General features: G+C 40.1%; 2 protein-coding genes across 5 annotated transcripts in view; both read right to left on the bottom strand.

Moving 5' to 3' along the window:
- The window catches only part of chchd6a (coiled-coil-helix-coiled-coil-helix domain containing 6a), a 69,252-nt gene extending 54,411 nt beyond the window's left edge, over positions 1-14,841 (bottom strand). Inside the window, exons 1-4 of one of the 4 annotated variants that reach the window (XM_069526230.1) lie at positions 14,627-14,840; positions 11,658-11,751; positions 10,572-10,698; positions 9,552-9,696 (exon numbers count right to left, since the gene is read on the bottom strand). In XM_069526230.1, coding sequence (XP_069382331.1) covers positions 9,552-9,696; positions 10,572-10,698; positions 11,658-11,751; positions 14,627-14,710 — 450 coding nt within the window. In that variant the 5' untranslated portion in view covers positions 14,711-14,840. Of the gene's footprint in view, positions 1-9,551; positions 9,697-10,571; positions 10,699-11,657; positions 11,752-14,626 lie in introns of all 4 variants that reach the window. The other 3 variants (XM_020088954.2, XM_020088955.2, XM_069526229.1) reach the window with 3 other exon arrangements.
- A 623-nt stretch (positions 14,842-15,464) lies between these two features.
- Positions 15,465-21,425, bottom strand: LOC109630476 (E3 ubiquitin/ISG15 ligase TRIM25-like). Its single transcript, XM_069527277.1, has 4 exons — positions 20,597-21,425; positions 19,432-19,571; positions 18,329-18,496; positions 15,465-18,130 (listed from the first exon to the last, which is right to left on the bottom strand). Exons 1-4 carry the CDS (start codon positions 21,215-21,217, stop codon positions 17,422-17,424), a joined length of 1,638 nt encoding a protein of 545 aa, XP_069383378.1. The 5' UTR covers positions 21,218-21,425; the 3' UTR covers positions 15,465-17,421.
- Between the last annotated feature and the right edge of the window lie 3,672 nt (positions 21,426-25,097).

Raw genomic sequence — 25,097 nt, forward strand, 5'->3', positions numbered from 1 at the left:
CCAGCCTGTATTACAGTATTACAGCGCACAAACTACATTTAGCATGATGACACAGTGTACCTGCCCCTTAACTGCTTCAGTGACCTATAACGTGCTCATGTCTAATGTGGAAATGGGTCTTTTTGTCATTGCAGACCACTCTAAGGGGACTGAATTTGCAGCAGCATTGTTGTTGATAAACGTTGACAGAAGTCATCTCCTCTGACTCCATTCTTCTCTCAGCCCTGTTTTTCAGCGTGCCGAGATTAACTGGACTTGTCCGCCTGCTTACATGGCTCGTCTCACCTGACTATCTGACAGAGCACAGGGAAGCAGGCTTTTGAGCAGCCTAATAGCTTTACATGCAGAACCATGTCAGTTCCTGCAGATTACAATTACTGATACAACCGCAGGCTTATCTGTGCTGCAGCCTCCTCTCCGCAGCCTCGTCTATACCTTTCCTTCACCCACCTCTTTCTCCCTATTTCCTTCAATGCCACTCCTGCCGTCTCTCCAGCACCCTCATTGTCCAGCATCTCCTCTCTCTCCTGTTCACCCCTGTTTTATTAAATCGTCTCTTCCCCTTTACAATCATTTCTTCCTCATTTTCTTCTGCCCAAACACCGGAACAACTTCTGCGTGAGAGCTCATATTTCTCAGTAAAATGAACACAAATTAAAGTGTGCGTGTTCAGCATCTACAAAGTAACACTCAAATTGCTCCAACAATGTAAACCCATTTGAATTCAAGACAACATCTGTGTTCTGAGCAAAGCAACTCATTTAACCTGTTCTTCACTCATCTAAATAGCATAATAGCAGTGTGTTACCATATGTCGGACTAAATAAGCAGTCAGAGGCGTACATGATAAAACATCAAGCAATTCAACAGCTCATACGTACTGCTATAATGAAGCATGTCCCCATCTGCCTCGGTCTGTTTCACTCTAATGTGTGTGTGCGCGTGTGAACGCAGCTGATTCTCTCACACACTTAGCAAAAATCTGAATGAGTTTCCTGAGTGTGTGAGAGAGACACAACATTGTCGCCCCCTCAGCAGAGAATCTCTGGTTGATTGCAAGGATTTAGGTATAAACAGGAGAGGCAGGTTTGTCCAATCAGAGCCAACATCTGGCTCATTCCGGCAGCACCGTCTGACAAACAGATACAGACAAGAGGGATCACAGCCATATTTTGATCCAAACTCGTTCTGCCTCCTCCGAAAACCAGGAGTCAAACGCGATAAATTAGGCAGAATCTTTATTCGTAAAGTAGCGGTGGTGTTAGGGGAGCATTCCTGAGATATGAGGCATATTCTGCAAGTGTTTTTATTATGGTGTACTGTAGCAATAGATATTAGCAGAAAGCAACCACAGACAATGGTGAAAAGATGCTTATACAGAGAGAATCGTTTTAACCCACACCTTCTAAATTACAGCAGTGGTTCCCAAATGGGAACCAAACAGTAAAGACAACCTGTGTAAACCTTCAGTTTGTTTAGTTTGTCCAGTTTGGAGAAAACATCACTAGAATTATTTTATATTTCGTATTTATATTTTTCTTTAAACTGTTCACATGGATGAAATGGACTGAAAAGGGAAATTAATGTTCAAACAACATACTTGACTTGTGACTTTTTAGAGTGGTTCATGGGCAACTTTACACTTGTGGTGGACTCCAACAGCAAAATAAATGTCAATGAAAAACTGAGAAGGGAAAATCAGAATTAATTTAGTGTAAAACCTTTTGGATGGGTGATGGAAGAGAGGTCGGTAGATGAGATTGACATTGGGGAACCAGTGGGATAACATTTGTCACTAGTCTCCAAACAAGAGAGCTTCAAATTTAACTTAATTGTGAGTATGACGGCCGCAGAGACAAAGAGGTAGACGAAATATTACAGTGCAAGGCAGAGAGAGACGCCTCCACATTTATGTGATGTCAGTGCAACATGGATTACCCTTTGGTGCCATCTAGAGTCAATTGAAGGAACTGCTTAATCCAGCACTTTCACAGATCTCACTGTAGTAAAACCCATAAATGAAGCTACTTCAAACAACTTTACCTGATGTATACAGAACTAAATCCCTCTATACTACTACTACCCTTTCAAACTGACAGCTAACCTAACCTTTGGCTTTATACAGTCCTGTATAACCTCTGTAAATTATATAACACCAGCCTGTGCGCCTGCGAGCAGTGTACTTTGTGGAAGGTTTACAAGTGGGAACCACTGAGGGAGCTGACATTCAACACCTTGCCATTTTTAACATAAAAAATCTCAATGTCTGGGGTGTAACTGTCGAAGAGCTCTATCATTTGAAAGGGAAAAATATCCACTTCTCTCCAGCCTGTTTTTAAAGAAACATACTTAATCTCAAAGGTGGATTTGCTGCCAGGAGCATGTGTCTGTGTGTCTATGTGTTGTTTTAGGATTTAATTATATATTTTAAGAAATTAAAGCAGGAGTAGGTGAGATTTCCTGTTTTTGCAGTTCCTAGTGTGGGCCAAGCAGACCAAACCCTGGATCCTACACTTCCCATCATGCATCTGTTCCAATGGTAAAAGCCCACATCTCCACAGCCTGTTAGTTGTAAGTTTTCTGTTGAATGAGTTGAAAACGGTTTGTCATGATGGGTAAACTTAAGTTCATGTGTGAAAAATTGATGAGGCTCTGGAGATTGTTATTGGGCAGGAGTTTGGCAATCTAGAAGCCCATTAGCTATTACCTATCAACGAATTAGCCTCTGGAAGCAACGACCAATACATTGTGGCTTCTGGAGTCGACAGCAGATATTTGGGCCAATACTCCTTCTTCTGTTTTCCATTAAAACTGTTCATAGTCTGACTAGCAGCATGAGATGGAGTATAGATGTGATGTAAACGTTTCTCCACACAAAACGGCAATACTTACTGCAGTGTTTAAGGACCAGACGCCATTTTGGGTTATCTCTACTAACAGCTATCCGCACATGAATGCAGATAAATTTAAAAGTCGCAAGTAGATACATTTCTGTCAGTGTTCCACGTCTTTGTCTCTACACGAAGACTGTTAACCTGCGGGCAACCAAAGCTTGTTTGTGTTTATTAAGTAGAATTAATTTATTAAGTGCTGATTTAATCTACAAAAATGTAAACTATGACATACTTTTTAAATTTCTCTAATCATACAAAAACATAAAAATATGATCCCATAGTAACTGGCACTGTAACATGCAGCTGACTCACCCGTGAGTCACAGCCATGTTGAAAGACGGAGGAAAGCACGGTTAGCATTTGTATGAGCTGAAGCTCCATCAGACGAAGTTAAAGGGCAGCCAATAAAATAGGTATCCTAATTGTTCTGTGAGCACATAGAGAGAGAGGGAAATTTACCATATGCTAATAAGACTTATAACCTTTTTTTGCTTTCAACAGACACCAAGAGGCAATTAATACATTATAAAAAGAAAAAATCCCTTTTAGCCCTTTAGTTCGACTTGCTTCCTTTCTTTCAATTCTCCCGTTCCCCCTCTTTCATTCCGAAATTAATCTGCAGAAGATTTGCCTTTAACAAAGACTATTCACAGAGCGCAGCGCGGTGGATGAGGGCCTTGGCTGACAGATGAAGAAAGGGCCAGAGGAATGGCGGGATCGCGCAGTTCACTCTGAAGAGGACAAAAGGCAGGATGAAATGGGTGAGGGAGCGAAGGCGAAGACGACAGAGGGGACTAAATGGAAGATGCCACACATCATTGTCTGGCTCTCTCCTAACTTGTGACTCAGTGCAGAGCCCACGCACACAGGACAGGAAGCACTATAGTCACCTGTAGCTCGGTCTCCTCACACCTTTGTTCCTCATTCAAGGCTAAACCCTCCACATCACACTACAGTGATTCTTTACACAGTTATCAGCCACACATTTACAATACAGCTCCCTCCTCCTCTTCCTCTTTACCAGATTCCTGCAGGTCATCCTCCCTCACGTTGCAGCCTCGGTCTCATCATCGCCACTTAAACAGAATTTTTATTTTCTATCAACCTCTCTTTTCCATCCCTTCATCCTTCTCCTTGCCCACCTTCTTTTGATATTAAGTGCATTTGCAACTTCCTTTTTCATCATACTCTCCTCCTTTTCACTCCTATACATCATTCCAAGGCATCAAAGCAACATCACGAATAGTCACTTCTCCCTTCTCCTCTTTTCGCTGTGGCTCTTCAACCTCCTCCTGATCCTCCAGGAAATTGTCAAATCACTCGTGGAGACTTTTTTTTTTTTTTTTTCCTTTTCAGCCTTTTCATTCATCCACTCCTCTTCAGCTCAGTTCTACAGGAAACGGGTGTCATCGTCTCTTTCACTCGCATTCATTCCCAGCTCCTCTTCATTTCTCACCCTTCCCCTTCACAAAGTGTTCAGTTACTTCTTTTCCACCCTCACATCCTTCTTGCTCCCTATTACTTAGTCATTTCTTAATCAGCTGCCACCTCTTATTTCTCATTTTCTCATATGTTCAGTCTTCCTCATCCTCCCTTTCTCTCCTGGCAATATTGCATCACTGTCATCTCTTTAAACTTTTCCCTCACAGGGTGCGAAATTAACAAGGGCCTGCTGCCAAATGTCGATTGGTTCTGACCATGGCAGCTCGCTAACTTTGGCAAGATTTGGGGACACTGCTGTGAAAATCCATTTGAATCCTTGGAAATCCATTTTGAAAACACCTGTACTGTAGGTGTTTATAATGTGTTATTCCACTAAGTAGTAATTGATAATAAGCCCTACTTGTGATTTGTGTGTATAAACAATAACTAACACATTGTATAATCAATGTTATGATCAGTTCTACATGTTTAATCGATCTTATTCGTGGTGGCCTTTAAAAGCTAAACTAGATTATATCTATATACACATATATATATATACATATATGAGTTAATATTGCTATGAATGATATGAAATTAGTTGCTAATAGTGATGAACCTACATTCAATTTTATAAGACTTGCTAGTGAGAGTACAGCACAACTGCTGTTTTGGAGCATTGAAAAAAGGGAATTGCAGAAAAAGAAGATTCCAGTTTTATCTGGGTGGAGCTTATAGACTTTAAAGAAGTGGTTTTGAATCAGTACATAGATTTGTGCACCTGCTGATGCCCAACTGGAATTTTTAGCAATATTTGAGGCATTTTCTGGTATCGTTATCGCAACATCTCCATCTGTAATCTCAGGCTCTGCTGCATCAGTGACTGTTCTTTTAAATATTCGTCACATCTGAGTCTTTTATGAACTTGCAAGGCAACAATCTCTGTGAAGCCTCTTTCAGATGATTCAAAAAGAGGTAGCTACACTAACAATGCAGTGATATTCTAAAACTGCAAAAAGGATTTTTGAAATGTTATATTTCTGACTTTTAATTTCAGTGACTGTTATAACATTAAGTCTGATATAATGTGTCAATCATGAAGCAGGGCAAAAGAAAGCAAGACCACACATTCCCTTTTCAATGTATTGATATTTTGCTTTAAATATCACACGTGGTGGTGTCTGTATCTTTACATCTGTGTAATAACTAGTAACTGCTCAAAACAAACCCAGTCCTTTAGCTTGCTTGACATGTGCAGAGAGCTGTAGCTGATGAGTGATCACACTCACTGATTCCACAACAGGGAAAAAGAAAAATCGAATTTGAGTTGAGACTCTGAGCAAATCTGCCCATGCATATATGTATTCAAAGCACAAGAAACAGTAATTACAAGGAGCCCTCGGCATTGGGAAGTCCAGTCCTGCTCGACTGGTCATTCTGCTCACGACGTCCCACCACCATCTTTCTAATAGGAGTGGGAGTGTGTTGGAGTGGAGATAAGGCAGGTGTTACAGCACGTCTCGACATGGGGGAGGTAGGTGGAAGAGAAGGTGAAGCTGGGGGGGGGAGCTGCGTGAAACAGGCATCGGCTGGTGTGTAAAACAATCTCTCCCCTTCCTGTGACTACACCTCCAACGCCACACCAGTCCTATCTCCAGCTCCAGGAAACTCTCGGGGTGCTATTTACCGCTTGCACAGCACTGATAATACTGTCTCCAGGGCAGGGCAGAAGAGAGTGATGGGCCGGGATACAAAAAAAGAGAAAAACAGACAGAGATAGAGGGCCGGAGGAGGGAGAGAAGAGATGACGAAGAGCAAGGAAATGAGGCAGAGAGGAAGTGAAGAGAGAAGGAAGAAAACGAGCAAAAAGAAGAGGAGGAGGCAGAGGGAGCATCACCATGCAAATTACAAATGCATTTCCAAAGACCCAATTTGTGTCTGTGCGAAAATGCAACGTGTGATTTAACCAGAGAAAACTGCAGCAGGCTGAACCATAAATTGACCCTCTACACAAACTCATGTCCTTGAATTGATCTGCTTTTGCACAGATTTATCTTTTAACTCACAGCATGTAAACTCTTAAGTCTTCAGTCTAACTAACCAAAAAACACATCACATGGACTGTATATAAAAATAGGTAGGACGTACACTCTGGGTCCAGAAAGTGAAGCCAATGCACAAGTCACTAAAACCTGTATCGTCTCAAATGACCAGCAGAGGGCAACGTCATTGGTTGGAAAAGGACGTTTAAGAGAACATGACTAATTCTCACTTAATTAATAATGTCAGTTAATGCGTTAATCTCTCCAATCTCTAATTTCAAGTGTTCTTCAATACAACATTCATTTTACAAATTATGGTCTCATTTATAGTCAAATAGAAGATAAAGGACGCTATGCATAGGAGCGTGGGTACTGTGTGATTGACAGCTTGTTCCGTCCAATAGGTTTAAGTCCCAGGCGCAATTGTTTCAAAAAACCAAGATGGCGCTGGTCAGAAGGCCAAACTTGAGGCCTCAAAACAGCATTTCAAAAACCAATGGGTGACTTCACAGTGGGTTGACACATGGTACAACATCATCACACGCAGCCTGACTACTGCATGTTGAAGTGGTGAGAGGATTTTTCACATGTTCTTTTAACTACTATAATATTCAGTCAGAAAACAGGAAATGTGAGACAAGAAAAAAAGCTCAAATAAGATTTTAGGGTTGTGTAGTATTGCAAAATTATTTGCCACTGACATAGATTACTATGTCTTACAGAGAAAGACAAAGCAGAAGGACTAATGCCAGCAAAGCATTGCCTAAGAAGACTATTCATCTTTTGCCACTAGAGACTTTTCTTTAGAAAATCATATACTGTCAGTGGTGTCACACTCATTCTCATGCTGACGGAGACTCTATGGGGATATGAGACAACATGTTCTTTTCCAACAAAGAGGTATCAGGAACACAAAGGCCTAACACATCACCGTTTGAAGATCAGCATATTCATGGAGAAAAATGAGAACACAAATTAAAAGGTACAATTTGTTGTCAGCAACGTCCAGTGTCTCATTAGGTCTGTTTGAAACTAAAGACAAACATGCTGTTCAACATCATATGCAACTTCTATATGAGCTGAAATAACAGATTGTGTACAGTATGGAGAGATGTCAAGTTAACTGCACATATGTATATTGAACAGCTTTATACCTACTGTAGAGTAATACTCTTATCTAAATGTTCATGTCCAAATATCCAATAATTATAAAACTAAATCATCCTCCACAAAGTATTGTCCAGTTCTCAGTAAAAGGACATTCGAAAACATGGCCTCATTTCCTGAGAAATGCAGAAGTGGGAAAATACAACGTTTTTCTACTGCACACAAACTATATAAAACATAATTTACATCACCATGTTCATAATTTATCAATCAATCAAATTTTATTTGTAAAGCCCATATTCACAAAGTTGTCACAAAAATTGGATTTGTCTCACTATTGGGACATCCTCTGTCCTCAACCATCAACAAAAGGAAATAAGGAAAATCTACCAAAAAAACGTTGAAACCTCAGAGAGAGGGATTAGAAGAAACAGTCTGTATCATAAAGGAGAAGTGTGTCAATGTTCTAAGTATTTATACATAAGAAAATGTCTGATAGAGATGAAGGGAGCAGCAATGACAAAAGACTGGAGGAGCTATTGTCAGCAATACTAGAATATGTGAGTAGGCGTACTGTTCAAGCAGTCTTGTTATATATTGTCACAGTCCAAGATCAGCTGCCACCTTAATCACAATCCAACACCACGATCAGCTGCCTCCACAACCCACCATCCGGAATGTGTGCTGGTTGGTTTAGTCCATATTTAATCACTTTTTAATCACTTTAGCAAATACTGATTCTCGAACAAATGTTGAGCTTATTCATTATTAAGAAATGACTCACCAGACCAATAAATGTAGAACAAACTTACCAAGAGTCGGACTATTTTATTCCATATAAATACATTATTACATTCGATATCAAGTAACCAGAACTGAGCTGTACATATCTCACATGGTCCCATCCCATATCCTTCAGGCTGACGGGTGCATATTTCTGCACACCCAGCAAATATGATAAGACAAATTTAGGAGTTGGAAGACACACATGGTGGCTGCATGGTCGATTGGCTGGTTCTGTTGTCACAGTTACACATTATGCCCCTGACAGCTGTACCGACCTATAGAAGGCTGTGTGAATGGGTGAAAGTGACTTGTACTGTAAAGAGGTAGTGTAAAGTGGTTGATAACAACAGCGCTATATAAATACAGTCCTTTTACCATTAGTGACGGCACACTGGAAATTCTCCCACCACCCGTGACAACACCAGTGTTACCGATTACGCTGGATATTTTACAACAGACGTGTGTCTGCTCAGTATCTGCAGAGCTCCACTTTGATCTTTAACGTTATTTTTCGCTGCAGGCAGCCTCACCCTTGTGCAGTGTTTCCCATTAATCACTGAGATTTTTATATCGTGTACATATGGAAGTAACAAAGACTCAGCTATGACAGGAAACAGAGCAGAGTTTGACCTAAGTCAACCCAGATTGTGATGTTTTCCAAATACGTGTTAACAGACACAATGAAGGGTTCAGCTTAAAGGGATAGTTCACTGAAAAATGAAAATGATCTCCTACTCTTATTATCTACTTATTATCTACTCACCACTATGCCGATGGAGAGGTGGGTGAAGTGTTTGAGTCCACAACACACTTTTGGAAACTCAGGGGAAAACACAATGCAGCCAAAGGAGTCACCAGTTACTCTAATGCAATTTAAGTAACTGGTGACTCCTTCTTCAGACCTAATAAATCAACAGAAAAATGCTCCTCCCGGGTCATTTACACCGGGGTTTTTAGCCTAAATGTCCTCTGATATCATCATCGTTCATGTTCATACACAGCATACGGTGTAAATGATGCTGTTTAGAGTTGAATTTGAAAGCCGATACTTAGGTGAGACCACAGGAGCAGTATGTTTTTTTCTGTTCTTTTATTACGTCTGAAGAAGGAGTCACCTCGGCTACACTTCACCTGGCCCTCCATTGGCATAGTGGTCAGCAGATAATCAGTGAATTTTCATTTTTCGGTGAACTATCCCTTTATGAAAGAAGGAATACATTTGATGTGTACATGAGTCTGTGTGTGATTGTGAGCGTGTGTGTGTGTGTGTGTGTGTGAGAGAGAGTGTGTGTGTGCGTACCAGTTGTTTGGCCTTCTCAGCTTCCTGTCGTGTTTGTTGTCTTTCCTGGGTCATGGCTTTAGTCATCTGCTGCCTCGCTGCCTCCCTCTCTTTCTGTACCTTCTTTGCCAGCTCCTCCTTAGGTATCGTCTGCTTTTTCTCAAATCTGAAACACACATACAATAATTGAATATAGAATCAAATAACACAAAATATAATGCTCGCATTTGTTGATTTACAAAGTCCTCAGATTATGGTCAAATGCTATAGGCTTATATATACACAAGGGGGCAGCATATACCAATATTCAGGTTGGTCAAAGTCATTGAGCACCTCAAATGAGCACAGAAGATTTGGATCTCCACAGGAATGATCAAAGTTACTGCACATTTCAACACAATATTTAAAGCTTTTAACAACTTTGAAATGAAAATTCTAAACACAAAACTTTCATCTTTCAAATGTGCCTCCCTTACTTTTAACATTGACAGGTATCAAACCCAAAACAACTGACTCTTTATTGTAAACTATAACTGACAACTTTAGTCAACCCATCCATCATCTATACCACGGGCAGGAGCCAATCCCAGTGGACATTAGGTGAGAGGTGGGGTACACACTGGACAGGTCTCCAGAGCATCACAGGACCAACATACAGAGACAAACAACCATTCATACTCACATTCCCACCTACGCTTAATTTAGCGTCTCATACTAATGCCACCCCAGTCGTCATGTCTTTGGACTGTGGGAGGAAGCTGGAGTATCTGTAGAGAACTGGCACGGGAAGAACTTGCAAACTCCTTGTAATAAAAATCCAGTCTCAACAAACTAATTTTCAACTCTGTGTTTGGCTGCACGGCCTCGCAAACATGAAGCATGTAGCCATACAACAGTGTTGAGCAAAGTTCTAATGTCAGTGCACCATTCTATTACTTCATCAGAAAATGTACAAATGTAAAGAGACATTGTGAGTCACTATTAGCGAAGTGATTTTAACACATTAACAGATATAAGTCAATGTTTGTCGTTCAAACCCACCTCCTCTGTTCCTCTTTAGTTTCTGGTTTGCTAGTGTTGGACGGGGTGCTGGACGGGGTGCTGGGTTGGGCGCGGCGCTGTGAGCTCTGCTGAGGTCGAGGGCTTGAGTTGGCACTGCCAGAGGCACCTGCACAAATACAGAAATGGTATCAAGTGCATAACACCTTTTACAGAAGACAAGCTATTATTTCAGATATAATTTAGTTTCCTTCCCGAAAATGACATTTAAAAATGTGGAGACTTTTGGAATAAGGACAGTACTTGTGTATTAACAATTCCAACAGATGCTGTTGTTTTGTTGCTGGTCGTGTGAGTTTCTCAAGTCTATTTATAGTGTCTCTGCAGTTCAGCAGAAGTAAAAGTCTGAGTAAACCCAGTTTCATTTGGTACAATTTGGTCACATTATACATGTGACAGCTGCCATAATGAGCTCAATGATGGTTACAACTATCAGAGACAATGATCCTCTTCAGAGCCAGAGAGAAGAGTGGGAGGTAAGTGGCTGAGAGACAAAAGATAAATAAGAGATGTTACATTTGTATTGAATTGAGCCTTATATTTGGATTAAAATCAGCTCCGGTCCTCAGAACGTTTCTTTTTTATTTTCAAACAATTTTTTTTCGAAAAACTTGTTTCAGAAAAATCGAGTTGGGGGCTCTTATAACCATGGTAATCTGACAGGTCAATACAGTAATTACTAGATTTATATTGATTACATTTTCCATGTCTACTGATTATCATTATTATTGTCTTGTCTTTCAATGTGTATGCCTCCAATTTGTACTGCAGTTCCTTTTATATCCACAGTAATGACAAAAGACATTAACGTCTCCATTTATGTCCTCCTCCTGTCTGGGAGGGTTTTCCCAGGGTTCTCTGCCATTCTCTCACAGCCCCCTCAACTCACCCTTACATTCAAAAGTGTTGACATTAGCAGAAAGGTGTTCATTAGTATATTTAGGACGTAAGTTGTTACTATTCGGTCAACAGACGATACACACATGCATTTGTTGACATGTGCAAGTGTATATCAAGCTCCAGAGATGACACCTGCTAGATCAGCTCTAATTAAGAGATGAATGGTACCTGTGTCTTTCTGAGCGCTTGAGTCTGCTGATGATGTGCGTTCTGGAGCAATGTTGGCTACTCCCCGCATCCTCTGAAGAACGTCTTCTGACAGCTAAATAGAGGGATACAGGGTGAATTTAAAAAATGACAAAGACGGGTATAGGCTAGAGATAAAGAATCAACACAGAACTGCAAAGACATTAAACTCTGTTTATCATAATACCAACAGTGGGAGGCCTCCTTTTCAAACAACTTAATAAAGGTTTACTGGACTATGAAGCATGTAATGCACATCATGTGGTGTCATCTTTATTCAAATGAAAATCATTATTTCATCTTGTTAATCCTTTGGCTTGAGGAAAAACACAGGATCACTGCAGCTGTACTTCGTTTGTGTATGCTGTGTGTGTGCATGTGTGTGTTTGTGTATGCCTGCGTGCGTACGTGTCTCCAAGGAAATGGTTAAACTTAGCTACACCAAAAACCGCTGGAGTCACTGACTCACTGTTTCTATGACTCACAACATGTGAATGTTCAGGCAGCGCTGCCAAATATCATTATCTGTAAGCCTCTTTGTTTTTGCTTTTTACATTTTTACAAACAAGTTCACAATCACTGTGATGCATGGAAGTTACACAACTATTAACATTTAACGTGTGTGGTTTATCATTTGTAATCCAATGGTTGTTATACTTTGACAAGCTTGCATGTGGATGATTATATAGAGCTAGGTCTAAAGGTGAATTCAAATCCTCCTTGAAATTTGGCTATTAGATCCAAAAAGTCCTCAGAGAGGAGGAATGCTACAGATTCAGTCGCACCAGATCAAGGATAAACCACAAGCAGATACCTTAAAGGGATAGTTCGTATAGTTCTTATACTGAAAAATCAAAATGTACTTATTATCTACTTGCCACTATGCCGATTGAGTGTTGGGTAAAGTGTTGAGTCCACAAGACACTTTAGAAGTCTCAGGGATAAACAGTGTTGCAGCCAAGGTGACCTATTCTCCATACTGCTTGTGTGGTGTCACCCAAGTGTCCACAAGCCCCGACATTCATATTCCACTCAAAACGGCGTCATTTACATAGTGTTTTAAGCCTAAATGTCCACTACCGGAAGTAGCGATCCTAGCAGACGTGCTTTCCGGTTTGTCTGTGAAAACGTGAACTCGCCTCCAAGGATATTAGAGGACATTTAGGCTAAAAACTTGATGTAAATGATGCCATAATGAGTCAAATATGAACGTTGGGGCTCACGGACACTTGGATGACACCACAAGAACAGTATGGAGGCATGTTATGTTTTTGTTCTGTTGTTTTTTATGTCTGAAGAAGGAGTCACCAGTTACTTCAATTATATTGGATTTGGCTGCAACACCGTTTACACACCCTGAGACTCCAAAAGGGTTTGGTGGACTCAAACAATTCACCCACCCCTCCGTCTGCATTGTGGTGAGTAGATAATCAGTGAATTTTCATTTTCCGGTGAACTATCCCTTTAACAGATGTCAGATGGGGTCAGGAGAGTGCTCCACATGCAAACACATCCAAAAAGCCTGTGAGGATCAAGGTGCACTGAGTACTGAAGTTACAAAAAGAATTGTAAATAAATGTTTGCAAAACTAAATCTGTAAATATCAAAAGTCTATGTATTCTGTGAAAGTACCTGTTTAAAACCTTTTTCATCTATGTTGTACTGCTATTGAGAATTAAACAAAATATGTGTCTTGACATCACCAAATGCACTGGGGCATGTGCCCATAGGCTAGCGCTGCAACTATTAGCCAATTAATCAGTCAATCAGTTAACAGATAATTGTTTTATTCACTAAATTTTTTTATTTTTTTTTTGCTAAACTGTCAAAAATGTGCTTGCTGTTCTCAGCTTCTTAAGTGTGGGGTTTAATGTTTTTCTTAATAATACTTTATAATAAACTAAATAGCAATGGAGTTTGGACTGACATGAGTCAGTGGAGAAACACTGCACTCTTTCCCATCATGTTATAGACATATCAATTAAATAATTAATTAAAAAGATGTTGATTAATTAAGTAATAATGAAAATAATGATTAGTTGCAGCACTAGTGATCTCAATCGAACTCTATTGTAATATGATTCATTGTGCACACAAGCCATAATCATAAGTATACCTCAACTGCTGCAAGAAATGCTTGTGGACAAAATAGATTTACTATATTTTATAGTTTAGCGTGCTGTGTTTGGCTTCATATGCAGTTATATTATCGATTGATTGGTTGGTCATGACTTGCAGTGGGCAAAATTCCCACAAGTCCAACAGCACTGGAAGGCACCGCTGTCAGGAGGCTGAGGCCATCAAACCAAACTTCATGCGAAAAAATGAAATATAAATCCCCCGTGGTTCTGCACATTAAACCTCACAGCTAAACCCATGAGACAACAACGAGACTGTGTGCATTGACTTTGCATCACATCCACAGTGCAGCCGACATGTTCACCTCAACCACTAACGAAGGTTAACACTTGGTTCACCTGGGTGCGACCAGGACGCCTGGTGCTAGCAAACCCAGGACAGTCGCTGGTGAGCTGTGGGAAATGTGGGATTTCCACTGGAGTCAGTCCCGCTTGGTGGATAAAAATCGAGCCGAATCAACCAGAACAAGTTGATTGTTGCTAAAAGACCTTAATCATATGCCAGATATGTCCCTGAGCTGATGAGCAAGGCACACTTCTTCCCTGCAGCGTATTGCGGCTGAGGTCTGGTGCAGGGAACAAGAGGAATGTTTAAATCGCCCCAGGTTGTACATCAACCTGTCACTGCCTCTCTCTTCGCATCCTCCTCCTCCAGCTCTAACACGCTCCACGCTCACGGTCATCCAGGTGATCCACGGACCGGGTTAGCTGGGGCAGCAACACGCTAACAGCTAGTTAGCACCAGGCAGCACCGCACACTGTCATATAAAAAGATTAGCATGGCTTATCAAGCGCTAGCTAGATTAGCATTACCTTGACTCCACGGAGAATCCTGACTCTGTCCTCGTCATCCACACCGAAGGACACTTTTCTGGTTGTACTCTCCCCGGAGCCCATGGCTGTGTGGTTAAAGTGTGAGCCCTGCTAATGCACGGGGATGACACTGTCATGAAAAGATAATGTTAGCGTCCTGCCCAGGGACTCGATCTGTGACAGATGGGATCTGGGTTGCCAGGCTCTCCTGAAGCATCCCCCTCTCGTGGTGATGTGTAAAACCCAGACAGTGTTGTTCTGTGGCATTGAGCAAAACGATGAAATGATTCATGAGAAGATTCATTAGAATGTGTTTACATGTGTCTTTGAGTAAAATCATTTCTGCTCGAGTCATTATTAGTTACCTATTTACTGCCCAACCTGGCAACCCCAGTGCCACCCACTGCACTCTGTTGAATGAATGATCTTAAAGGTTCAGTGTGTAGAATTTAGTGTCATGTTGCAGTATGAACACCCCTCACCTCATCCTCCCCTTCCAAACATGGAGAGGAACCTGTGGTAGCTTCAGTTTTCATAAAAACTCAAAAGGTTTTTAGTTTGTCCAGTTTGAACTACTGTAAAAAAAACATGGCCGCCTCTGCAGAGAGGATCCGCTCCCTGTTTAAATATAAAGTATTTAATTATATTCATTTTTTTTGCCTAAATATCCCTTCAACCTGAATCTTACACACTGAACCTTTAATCTGTGGAAGCCTGCAGCACACTATATTAAAATAGAATACAATTTTAAAATAAAAAATATAATTCAGCACAAGCAATTTCAGCCTTTGGATTTTCCATGTATTTCAGTAAAAAAAATAGAATGAAAACACATCAGTGGAATTTGCATTTTTATTTTCACGTGTTCTGTGACCATACAAAAAGGAGTAACTGTGACATTTGATTTTCCAAGTCTTGCAGTGGCAATTAATCAAACATTAACTCAAATTTCAAAATTAAGATGAAGTATAAATAATGTAACTCGATTTTTAATAGTAAATGCAAAAATCTAAATGAAATCGTATTATGATTTTAAAATGAAAACAGCATTTGACAATTCATTGCAAAGACTTTTAACATATTGTACCATGGATATTATTAAAATGCAACAATAAACAGCGCCCCATATCTGTCAGCCATTTAGGTTTTTCTTCAGTTAGAGCATTAATCATTATAAAAGGAAAGATGTTGGGAAGACTAAGATCAACAAATGAATACTTTAAAATCTATTCTAAACGATACAGATGATATTCTGAATTAGTTTGGAGAATCTAAGGTTCTAAAAAATCTGACTTGAAGAATTTAAAAAATAATATTTTAATGACCTTGTTCGAATGAGAAACAAAACAAGAGTTGATTATCACTCCTCATTTGTGACATGTGTTTTAATCAATTTGCTGAGACAATCAAACATAGAGCAGTGCTGTTGGGGGTCCTATTACAAGTTTCCTTTCTCTGTTTTGTTATATCCTCATTTAGATTTAAAAAGCTTTTACCCATTCATTCATTCATGTCCATGAGGCAGGCAATAAGAGCATCCGGTGTACTGAGGTTATCTGGTAAAAAAGCTGTGTGTTGTCAGCAACTAACATAGTGACTGGTTCCCAGTGGAAGCATAAATCATGAAAAAACAACAGCAATTACATAGATCACGAGCATCCAAGTAAACCCATTTCTCAAGTCGATCATATCAAAGCTGCACTGAAATATGACAGAGAATTCATACATTTAATACATCCACTCTGATTCTCAGGTCATTTACAAATCTCAGCGCTGCGGTTTGCTTTTCTAAATTCTGTTATTTGCTAAACAAACATCATTTTCCATAGAAATTTACCTGGGAAAGGTCAATTAAATATAAGTCTGTAATTACTTAGCCCTGAGTAATTTAGAAAGAGGTGTTTACTGTAACGTGGTAGAGGATTTAGAATCAGGATCTAGATAGCATACATACTCCACAAAAAGAATCCTGATCATGAGAAAGAAATACAACTATTGTAAACAAATTATCTCACGATTAGTACATTTTTTGTAATGCAGTCATGCCTAGTAGTAAATAAACCCTTTATATTAGCATAGCATCATAAAATCTTGGATTACACAGCTGCGGAATATCACATTTCTAAGCTTATTACTAATTAAGAAAGTCACATTAAAAGTACAAATAAAAATAATAAACATTTGTAGCAGGACTTTACATTTTATAAATATTTCCATGCAGATTTGAAAGGAAGCAGAAAATCCAAAATGGTTTATAATCATTTACTTATGTAGTTTTTAACATATCTGTGCATTACTTGAGTAGATTTATTTTCAGGGACTTTTCACTTTTACTCCATATATCAGCAAATGTCTGTTCTTCCTACAACATTTTTAAAGTTTATTGTGTTACAAGTTAATATTGGGTGTTTAAATGATTTAAAGTAATCAATAACAAGAGGGGAACTGATCCAATGAGAGTGCGCATATACATTAGACCCCGCCCACTGCAGCGGTTGCATCACTGGTGAACCAACGTCCAGCATACAGTAGATCTGGAAGAGGCCGAGACTCAACCATAACGATGTAGTTGTGTGTTGCATTAGACAACAGGCTTCACTTTGCAAGTACTTTTACATAAATACTTTAACTACAATTAACAACACTTACTTTCACTCAAGTAGAACAATTACTGTGATATTTTAACTTTTACTTTTAGTCTATTTATTTGTACTTTTGTTGCTTCCTCCACTTGAGGCCAGTTTACTTGGTTGAACAGACAAATATGCAAGAAAAGTATTTTTTTAAATTAGACTTCACATCCCACTGTGCAGAGTGATCCAGGACTCTGTTGTGTTTGAGTGAATACTGAATGCTGGGTAAACCGGCTCCCTAAACACTGCCCTGAAGGTATGCAGGTGATCCCTGCGCCCTTTGGTGCTGTGGAACGATAACGTGCCACCCTCATAGTCTAACGCTACCTCAATCCTCAGCGGATGGGTAGTAATTTCCCCCAGAGCCACATTAGACGAGGACTGGCACACTGTCAGCTTACCGTTTTTCCACTGCAGTCGCCAGGACACAGAGTTGTGTCCCAGACGACTGTGGTCACCGCGGCGCGGGATGCTCTTGTAACACACGCCCAGTGACCACATGCTGTTGGCCCCCACCTCCACCACCCATACGTGCTCACCACTTGAGAAACCTTGGCTGCACAGAACCTGTGGTGCACTTGTGAAACGCTCCGTGTGATCTGGGTAGGTCTGCTTGCTGGAGCTGTACTTGACCGTGCGCAGATCATTGGACACGATCAAGCTGGGATGGGCAGTGTAGATGTTGAAGGTGAGTTCCAGCGGGTTGAGGATGATGTGAAGAGAATCCATGAAGCGGATCATCTCGGAGCGGAAGTCTTGGGTTTTGAGGCCTGTTTGGAGACGCCTGGTGTTGAGCGGTGCCTTTGATGGGATTGCAGAGGGGAGGGTGATTTCCACAACCTTTCTCAGCTGATCTTCAATCAGCAGGAACCTAATGAGCAGAGAAAGTTCCTCACTTCATTTCCACAATATCTTTACATAGGGACTGGGACACAATTCACAATATAATCCAAACACTCCTTTGACCCAAGTTCACAACTTTTCAAAATAAAAGCTTTGTTATCAGCTCTGAAGCCTTATTATTTTACAAGTAGACTTTAGAGAGATAATTACTTTCGCTCTGTTGTACCTGTGTATGAAGACGCATGTGTCAGTCTCACTCAGGGCTTCTGTTGCCCTTTGCTGTGCATCCAGTAACTGCTGCTGTTGCTCTTCCAATGCAATCACTCCTTGCTGCCAGCTTTTCCTGCGCTGGCCTCTCTCCTCCTCCAAAAGCATACGCAGACGCTCCCTGTACCTGAAACCAAAGCAACAATACTACATCAATAGGAGTCAAACAGGTCACATGAGATTTATTCATTTTAGTTATCATCACTAGCCTTTCTATTCCACTACTTACTACAGACAAACTTTGTAACTAATGAATGATGAGACATCTTGAAATTTGTTAGAGTTGACCTTGAATAATCCCTGACGCTAATTCACTGATCATCAGTGAAAAGGTTTACTCCTAGACTGCAGTTGAACCTCCTTTATTAGATTAAATCTTATTATAGTTTTAATCTGCAGTCACTCCCTGATCCGGTTTGTCCAGTCTTAAGAAGGAACGTCTGTTATTGTTCTATCACTGATAAAAATTTCTGACAAAGGCAGAGCAATCGTGTGAAACTCTGTTAAACCACCTTTATATGATAATGGAGTAAATTAGTTTTTACTAATTTAAATACAGTGTTTGAATTACTGTGCATTAAGGCTGCATATTCTCATTGGATTAGATTCATTCTATTTTAGACACAAATTGTGATTTGATAGAAATAATAAACCAAATTAAGGGGACTGAATGATAGTTCCTCTAATACATTTACTGCCATCCTCTGCACGCAGTGTCTGAGTGAGCCAAGTCAAAGTTTGAAAAATAAAAAAGTGTGCTGACATATTATTTATCAAGAGTTTAAGTCAAAACATTTGCTGCGGACTGTGTGGGTCTGCTTTGTTCAGATTTGGCCTAGAAACAACAGCAACAAACCCGCATTTGCCATCAGAGTCAGACTTCACACAGGTGAGAGGAGGACAGAGACACTCATGAATTTAAAACTGTCGTCTTTTAATGTCCAACACTGCTCATAATATAAGACACTGATTGGGGAAATACAGTGCTTTTAAAAACATCCGTCAATATGTCAGTGTATCTGCTTGAGTAGTATCTCGACCCGCACATGTACAATCTATTACCTGTCCATGACGGCAGCCATACTGTCCATGAGTGTGACAGCCTTGTTGATCAGTTTGTCACCTATGGCTTCGGAGGCTCCCTGCTCCTCTGCAGTTTTCTGAAGGAGGATCTCGGCCATCTGCAGCCTGCAGGACACAAGCTGCAAACGCACATTTAAAGCATTTGTGTGTTAAACAATGCAGGAGGAAAATCTGGAATGACTGGTTGTTCTTTACTGATGCGGGGAAAACACAGAGAGCATATTTTCATATCATTCTCTCACAGCTTCTCTTCCATTCCCATGATCTCTGTGAATTGACAGCATTGCTGTTGAGGTTGGCCTGTTTGATAGATTTCATATTTGTCACAATATAATTATCATCCAAAACAATATAGCAAAGGTTCAATAAATATTGATGTATTGCTTATGTATTGTGTTAGCAAAGTGAAAGGGTAAAACACAGAATGGAAAACTCAGTGGAACTGACACTCACGACATCATCGTTACTTAAACAAGCTCAATCAGTCTTTTGTATTGTTACTGTTATTTCAGCATCAAATATTTCTATCATTGTTTCCCAATGGGCATAAAACATAACGTTCTAATTAAAGGGGAGAACTGGAGTTTGATTGAAACTAAAGTTAAGACATTAATTATTCTTCATTACCTTGGCCAAGGAGGTTGTTTTCATTTATTTGTTTGTGTGTTTGCAAGCAAGATTACACAAAAACAACCCAACACATAACACAGGGGTTTTTATTTCACTTTCTCTAACATTGTGAATCTTGAAAAATCTGTGAGTTTCAGTGAACTAATATCTATGAATGTACGAAATCTGGTGTGGTTTGATTGAATTTAAGGGGCCTATTGGGCCTTGGTGCAGGTATGTGCTCTACTGAGTGCTCTTCTATTATTCTTTTTCTCCAAGTATGTCAAATGGTACACTTTCACACTGATCCTTCTGTGCGCAAAGTTATATCTAGGCACCAATTTCATCCTAGTGTCTGTAATTTTCTCATAATAATACAGAATTACATTCCATTCAGGAAATGCCTTGTCAATTATTGAATTATTCAGGAATTTGATGAAGTGAAACTCAAATGTTTTCTTTTAAAACTGGTTCCACACATTGTAGATGTTTTTAAAAAATGGAGCAAAAGCCTATGAAAGGGACTCAAATCTACCTTATTGCGGCTCGCCAGTGCCCGCCTCATTTCTTCTTCGGCCACGCTGAAGGTGAGTACATCATGGTTCTGGTGATAGCCCTGTAGGAAGCATGTGCTGCACAGTGAGGTCATGTCATTGGAGCAGAAGTACTCCAGTGGCTGCTGGTGGACGGTGCAGCTCTTCATCCCCAGCTCTTTCAGAGGCTCCACCACGGAGTGCATCCTGAATGACTCCTTCTCATGGTGTTTCTGAAGGTGCCTGGAGCACAGGGACACCTCACACTTCAGGCAGGACTTCACAGCCAACACTGGCTGGTCGATGCAGTATTCGCAGACAACTTGCACGGCCGGGGAATGAGTGTCGTGCTGCTTTTCCAGATTCGGTATGGCGGCTTGGTAACCCTCAATGATGTTGCAGAGTTTGAAGTTTCTCTGGAGGGAGCCTATGCCCTCATATTCCTCTCGACACTCCGGGCAACGTGGGAGCGTTTTGCCACACTCGTCCGTCATGGCTACGGTCTTGCAGATGCAGGCTTGGCAGTAGTTGTGCCCACAGGGGAGAACCACTGGGTCGGAGAAGAGCTGAAGGCAGATGGGGCAACTCAGCTCCTGAACAAGCTGCTCCTCCGGCTTGGACATGCTGAGAGCGGATGGTAGCTGCTTACTGGTTTTTCTCTTCTTGTCAACGCCCTCTACCCATCACACTACATATCTACCTTGGGTCCAAGAAATATCTGCTTTGCTCTCTCTGCTTTCTTGTCTGTCAAAGCCACAGGTGAGTGTGAAGCAAAGACTGGTAATACAGAGCAAAGGGGGAAGTACTCACCCTTTATGTATTTATCTGAATAGTAGGAGGTGCACGACAACATTCCTGTCCAAGAGGCCCGGTCGTCTGTGCTGCCAGAAATTGACACCATCATCATGGCTGCTGTTGATGGTAAAAATATGCTCCACATGACAGTTTCACACACAAGCTCTCAGTTTTTTTCTCAATAGATTTACATCGCACAACTTTGAGAAAATTCAGCGGAGAAAATGCATTGCACTCAATCTAACAAAACAGAAGTTTTATCTAACAGCATCTCTGTCTGGTTTATTGTAAGCATGGAAGTGTGCACAAGTCTGTTTCTGCATGTGCTTGGTCCACAAACTGTAAATGGGGGAAGCTGGTACCGTACACACAGTGAAATCACATGTGCACGCGTCTCCTGTTGACTGTCAACACATCGGGAGGAAATACTCATCGCTTCCACCTCCTTCTGTGTTGTTGTGTTCCATGTTTGGTGCGTTTTAAGGTCACCTGTACCTATATAAAGGAAAGAGGGGGCAAAACACAATCACAAGTTTTGCAGTGAAAGTGAAGTGCTTTCTCTGAAATTAGTCATACAGCCGAAAGCAATGACTATAACCGACAACTGCAAGGACCATGTCCTGACTACTTGTTTGACTTATTAGCCTACACTGGCAAGCTGGGAGAGAGACACACAAATCTAGCAATTTCTCCATTAATACAGATTTAATTGTAATATCTTAGTTTAATATCATTTCAATGTATTATGGTCATTTTTTTCACAACAACCATAAGAAAATATTAGCATGATAGTGATCTTTTTTTTTTGCATGATAATCCATTTCACATGATGTCATATCCCCCCCTGCCAGGTGCGATCATATTGTGTTTCCAGTGAAGGAAATGTACCTGCAGTAGAGAAAACCTGCTAGAACAATGGCTTCATAACGTCCACACCCAGTTCTCCACTGTTTCAATCAGCTCAGGCAAAGTGAAATGATGAACTCTGCTGTTAATCTGCTTTAGCTGCTGCTTTATGTTTTAATATGTCTGCAGTGTAGGTTTCAGTAGAGGTGGAAATCTTATGTGATCATGTTCACATCATCTTCTATCCTCTCTTTTGTTTTTGCCAGGAAAGCGATACCAAATGAACTGCACCCTTAGTTACTGTCTTTTGTTTCTCATCACAGCCCCAATGTTCCAGCTACTGGGAGTTAGACGTGAAAAGATTCTTGAAAGCCAAAGTCCTGAATATCAAACTGAACCTGATGATCGGCATTCCTGCTGTGTCAGGAGATTTTCCTTTACCAGAAATATAAAAGGCTACCTGGAAACCCAGACTGCCTCCTCCGCTGACTAATGGCTGTGTATACTTAGAGCTTTGGGACTTGTTTTAATTGATTGAAAGATTGTTGGAGGATTGCTGCTGTTGCTGTCAAGTTCTTGACACTATTGGCTTTCACACTATTGTAAGACTAAGTATTGATGCCAGTGCTTAAAGGAGACATATTATGCTCATATTGTGCTTGACAATTTTAATTTGGTTTATTACTTGAAAAGGTTTTCATGCTCTAATGTTCAGAAAACACATCTCCTTCCTCCATTGCTGCAGCTCCTGTTTTCAACCTCTGTCGAGAACACTTGGTTTAAGCTCCTTCAGGCCCTCTCTGTTGTGATTGGCTAACCCATTCTAGCATGTTCACGAAATGTTGGACCTCACCATACCTGTCTTTGTTAGGAGGCGTGCCAGATTAGGTGTGCATAATGCCAACACTCACAACATCATTGTTGTGATTTCCCAATGGGCATAAAAAGATTAGGTGTGCATGATGCCAACGTGGGGAAGACACATGATATCATGATGATGATGTGAACGTATCGGCCAGAAAGCTAAGGAGACGTATTCAGGAGCAGTGTTTTCTCTTGGATTTTTAACTTGCAGAACTTGACGATGGATGAAATGGCCAATGATTACTATTTTCCCAAGAAACAAGCAAGCTTTATGTTATTTGTTACGCTCCGATAGATTCTTTGTGGAGAAGCCTGACAAGTTTCAAAAGTTTGTGACGTTTGAGTCAAAAACAATTAGATGTCAAAAGAATTAAAGGTTAACGTGCTGGCATGTTGTCCTGTTAAAAAAATGCTGAATTTCCTGTTTGAGCAGCAGTTTGATAGATTTCATCCGACTGGTACAGAGAAAAGAAAGAAAAGAAAAGTGAGACAGCATCAGTTGTTGTTCATTGTATTTGACAAGTCAAGTGAGAAGTTTTTCTTAAACCAATGTGACGCTGATGAGGTTGCTGATGAGGTTGCTTTAGCTCTTCACATAATATAAAGATAAGTCTCTGGCTTAAATGATACTGTACATTCTCGTGTTAAAATTATGATCTGGTGCTCATGTGAACAGTCTTTTCCTCTTGCGGTCATTATTTGTTTTATTCATACTGACCCTTTAGAGATCCTTGTGTGATTTAGATGCAAGTGATGGGGGCAAAATCTTCTGTGCAAATTATTGTATATTCCAACATTTATCAGTCTAGACTTAATATAATCAAGCAGATACTATGTCCTCCAAAGTCTTTCCAGTTTAGAGTCCCATACGAGCTACTGTCAGTCCTGGACCAAAATGAAAACAACCAGGACTGGAATGCATGAGTGTGCAGGAGGACTGTGGAGTTTATCAGCACTATCACAGGAAACACATAAGACTGTTCATAGACCTCAAAAACCATATATTGTAACTGTAGGCCTTATTTTTTAATACACAACATACAGGTTGATAGTGTAATAAATATATATTTAAAAATAGCATGAAATATACTATCACTGCATTATATGATAATATATTACATTTTGTAGAAATATACATCAGGATCAGACATGGAGGTATGGAACTAGATTCTTTATCATCAATTTAAATTTAGGCTACATGATTTCCCATGATGTCTAAGCATCTTTATTAATGTGAAAGAAAAACTAACAATCCCTAAACCAAGCAAGAAAACATTTGAGACAGAAACCAACATTATGTTTGACCCATGACTGAATAGTAAGAATTACAGTTGAAACAAAGCATGGGGATAATTGTTGTAAACTACAGACCTGACATGAATTTAGAAATATTCAGTGTTCAATTGTTAATAAATGTAAAAAAAAAAAAAAAAACAGAACAAGAAGTGTTATGTGATCAGATTGCTGACTCCCACCAGTAACATGTTTTGCACATTGCCGGTAAGCATCATCCTAAATGAGGATATGGATTTTTCGAAATGTAAATTTTCAGCATTCTTTATCAATGACTGTAGCTGTAGAAAAAGTATTCAGACTCTCTTTATATAGCATACAGCCATGGTTGAAATACTACTACTAAATGTCACTTGTAAAAAGTTAGGCAAAGTCTACTGTCAGTAAAAAACAATCCTAATAGACACAATGACCTCTAGTGGCACTTCAGTGATTTTTACATGACACAGCAAGTAGGTTTTGTTCTTCCTAACGACACAGAGATCATGTACCTAAAGGTGCTGTGAGATACGGCGAAGGCCGACACTTGCTGTGATGGATGCATGGTGACCTTCTCTATATAGTATATGTGCCTGGACTGATGCACGGAGCAGTCAGAATGTAGTTTTGTACATTAAGTGCAACATTTTATAGAACAACTTTCAATGTAAATCGATTGCACTTGTAATCATGTGGGATATGGAATCAGGAAAAGCAGTATGCTTA

Source organism: Paralichthys olivaceus, chromosome 6 (assembly GCF_024713975.1).
Source record: "Paralichthys olivaceus isolate ysfri-2021 chromosome 6, ASM2471397v2, whole genome shotgun sequence".
Lineage (NCBI taxonomy): Eukaryota > Metazoa > Chordata > Actinopteri > Pleuronectiformes > Paralichthyidae > Paralichthys > Paralichthys olivaceus.

Coding starts and splice junctions, on each gene's coding strand:
- LOC109630476 (XM_069527277.1), bottom strand. CDS start 21,217: ATGTCCAAGCCGGAGGAGCAGCTTGTTCAGGAGCTGAGTTGCCCCATC. Junction 19,572..20,596: donor CACTGGCGAGCCGCAATAAG/GTAGATTTGAGT, acceptor GTGCGTTTGCAG/CTTGTGTCCTGCAGGCTGCA. Junction 18,131..18,328: donor ACATGCGTCTTCATACACAG/GTACAACAGAGC, acceptor TCTGCTCATTAG/GTTCCTGCTGATTGAAGATC.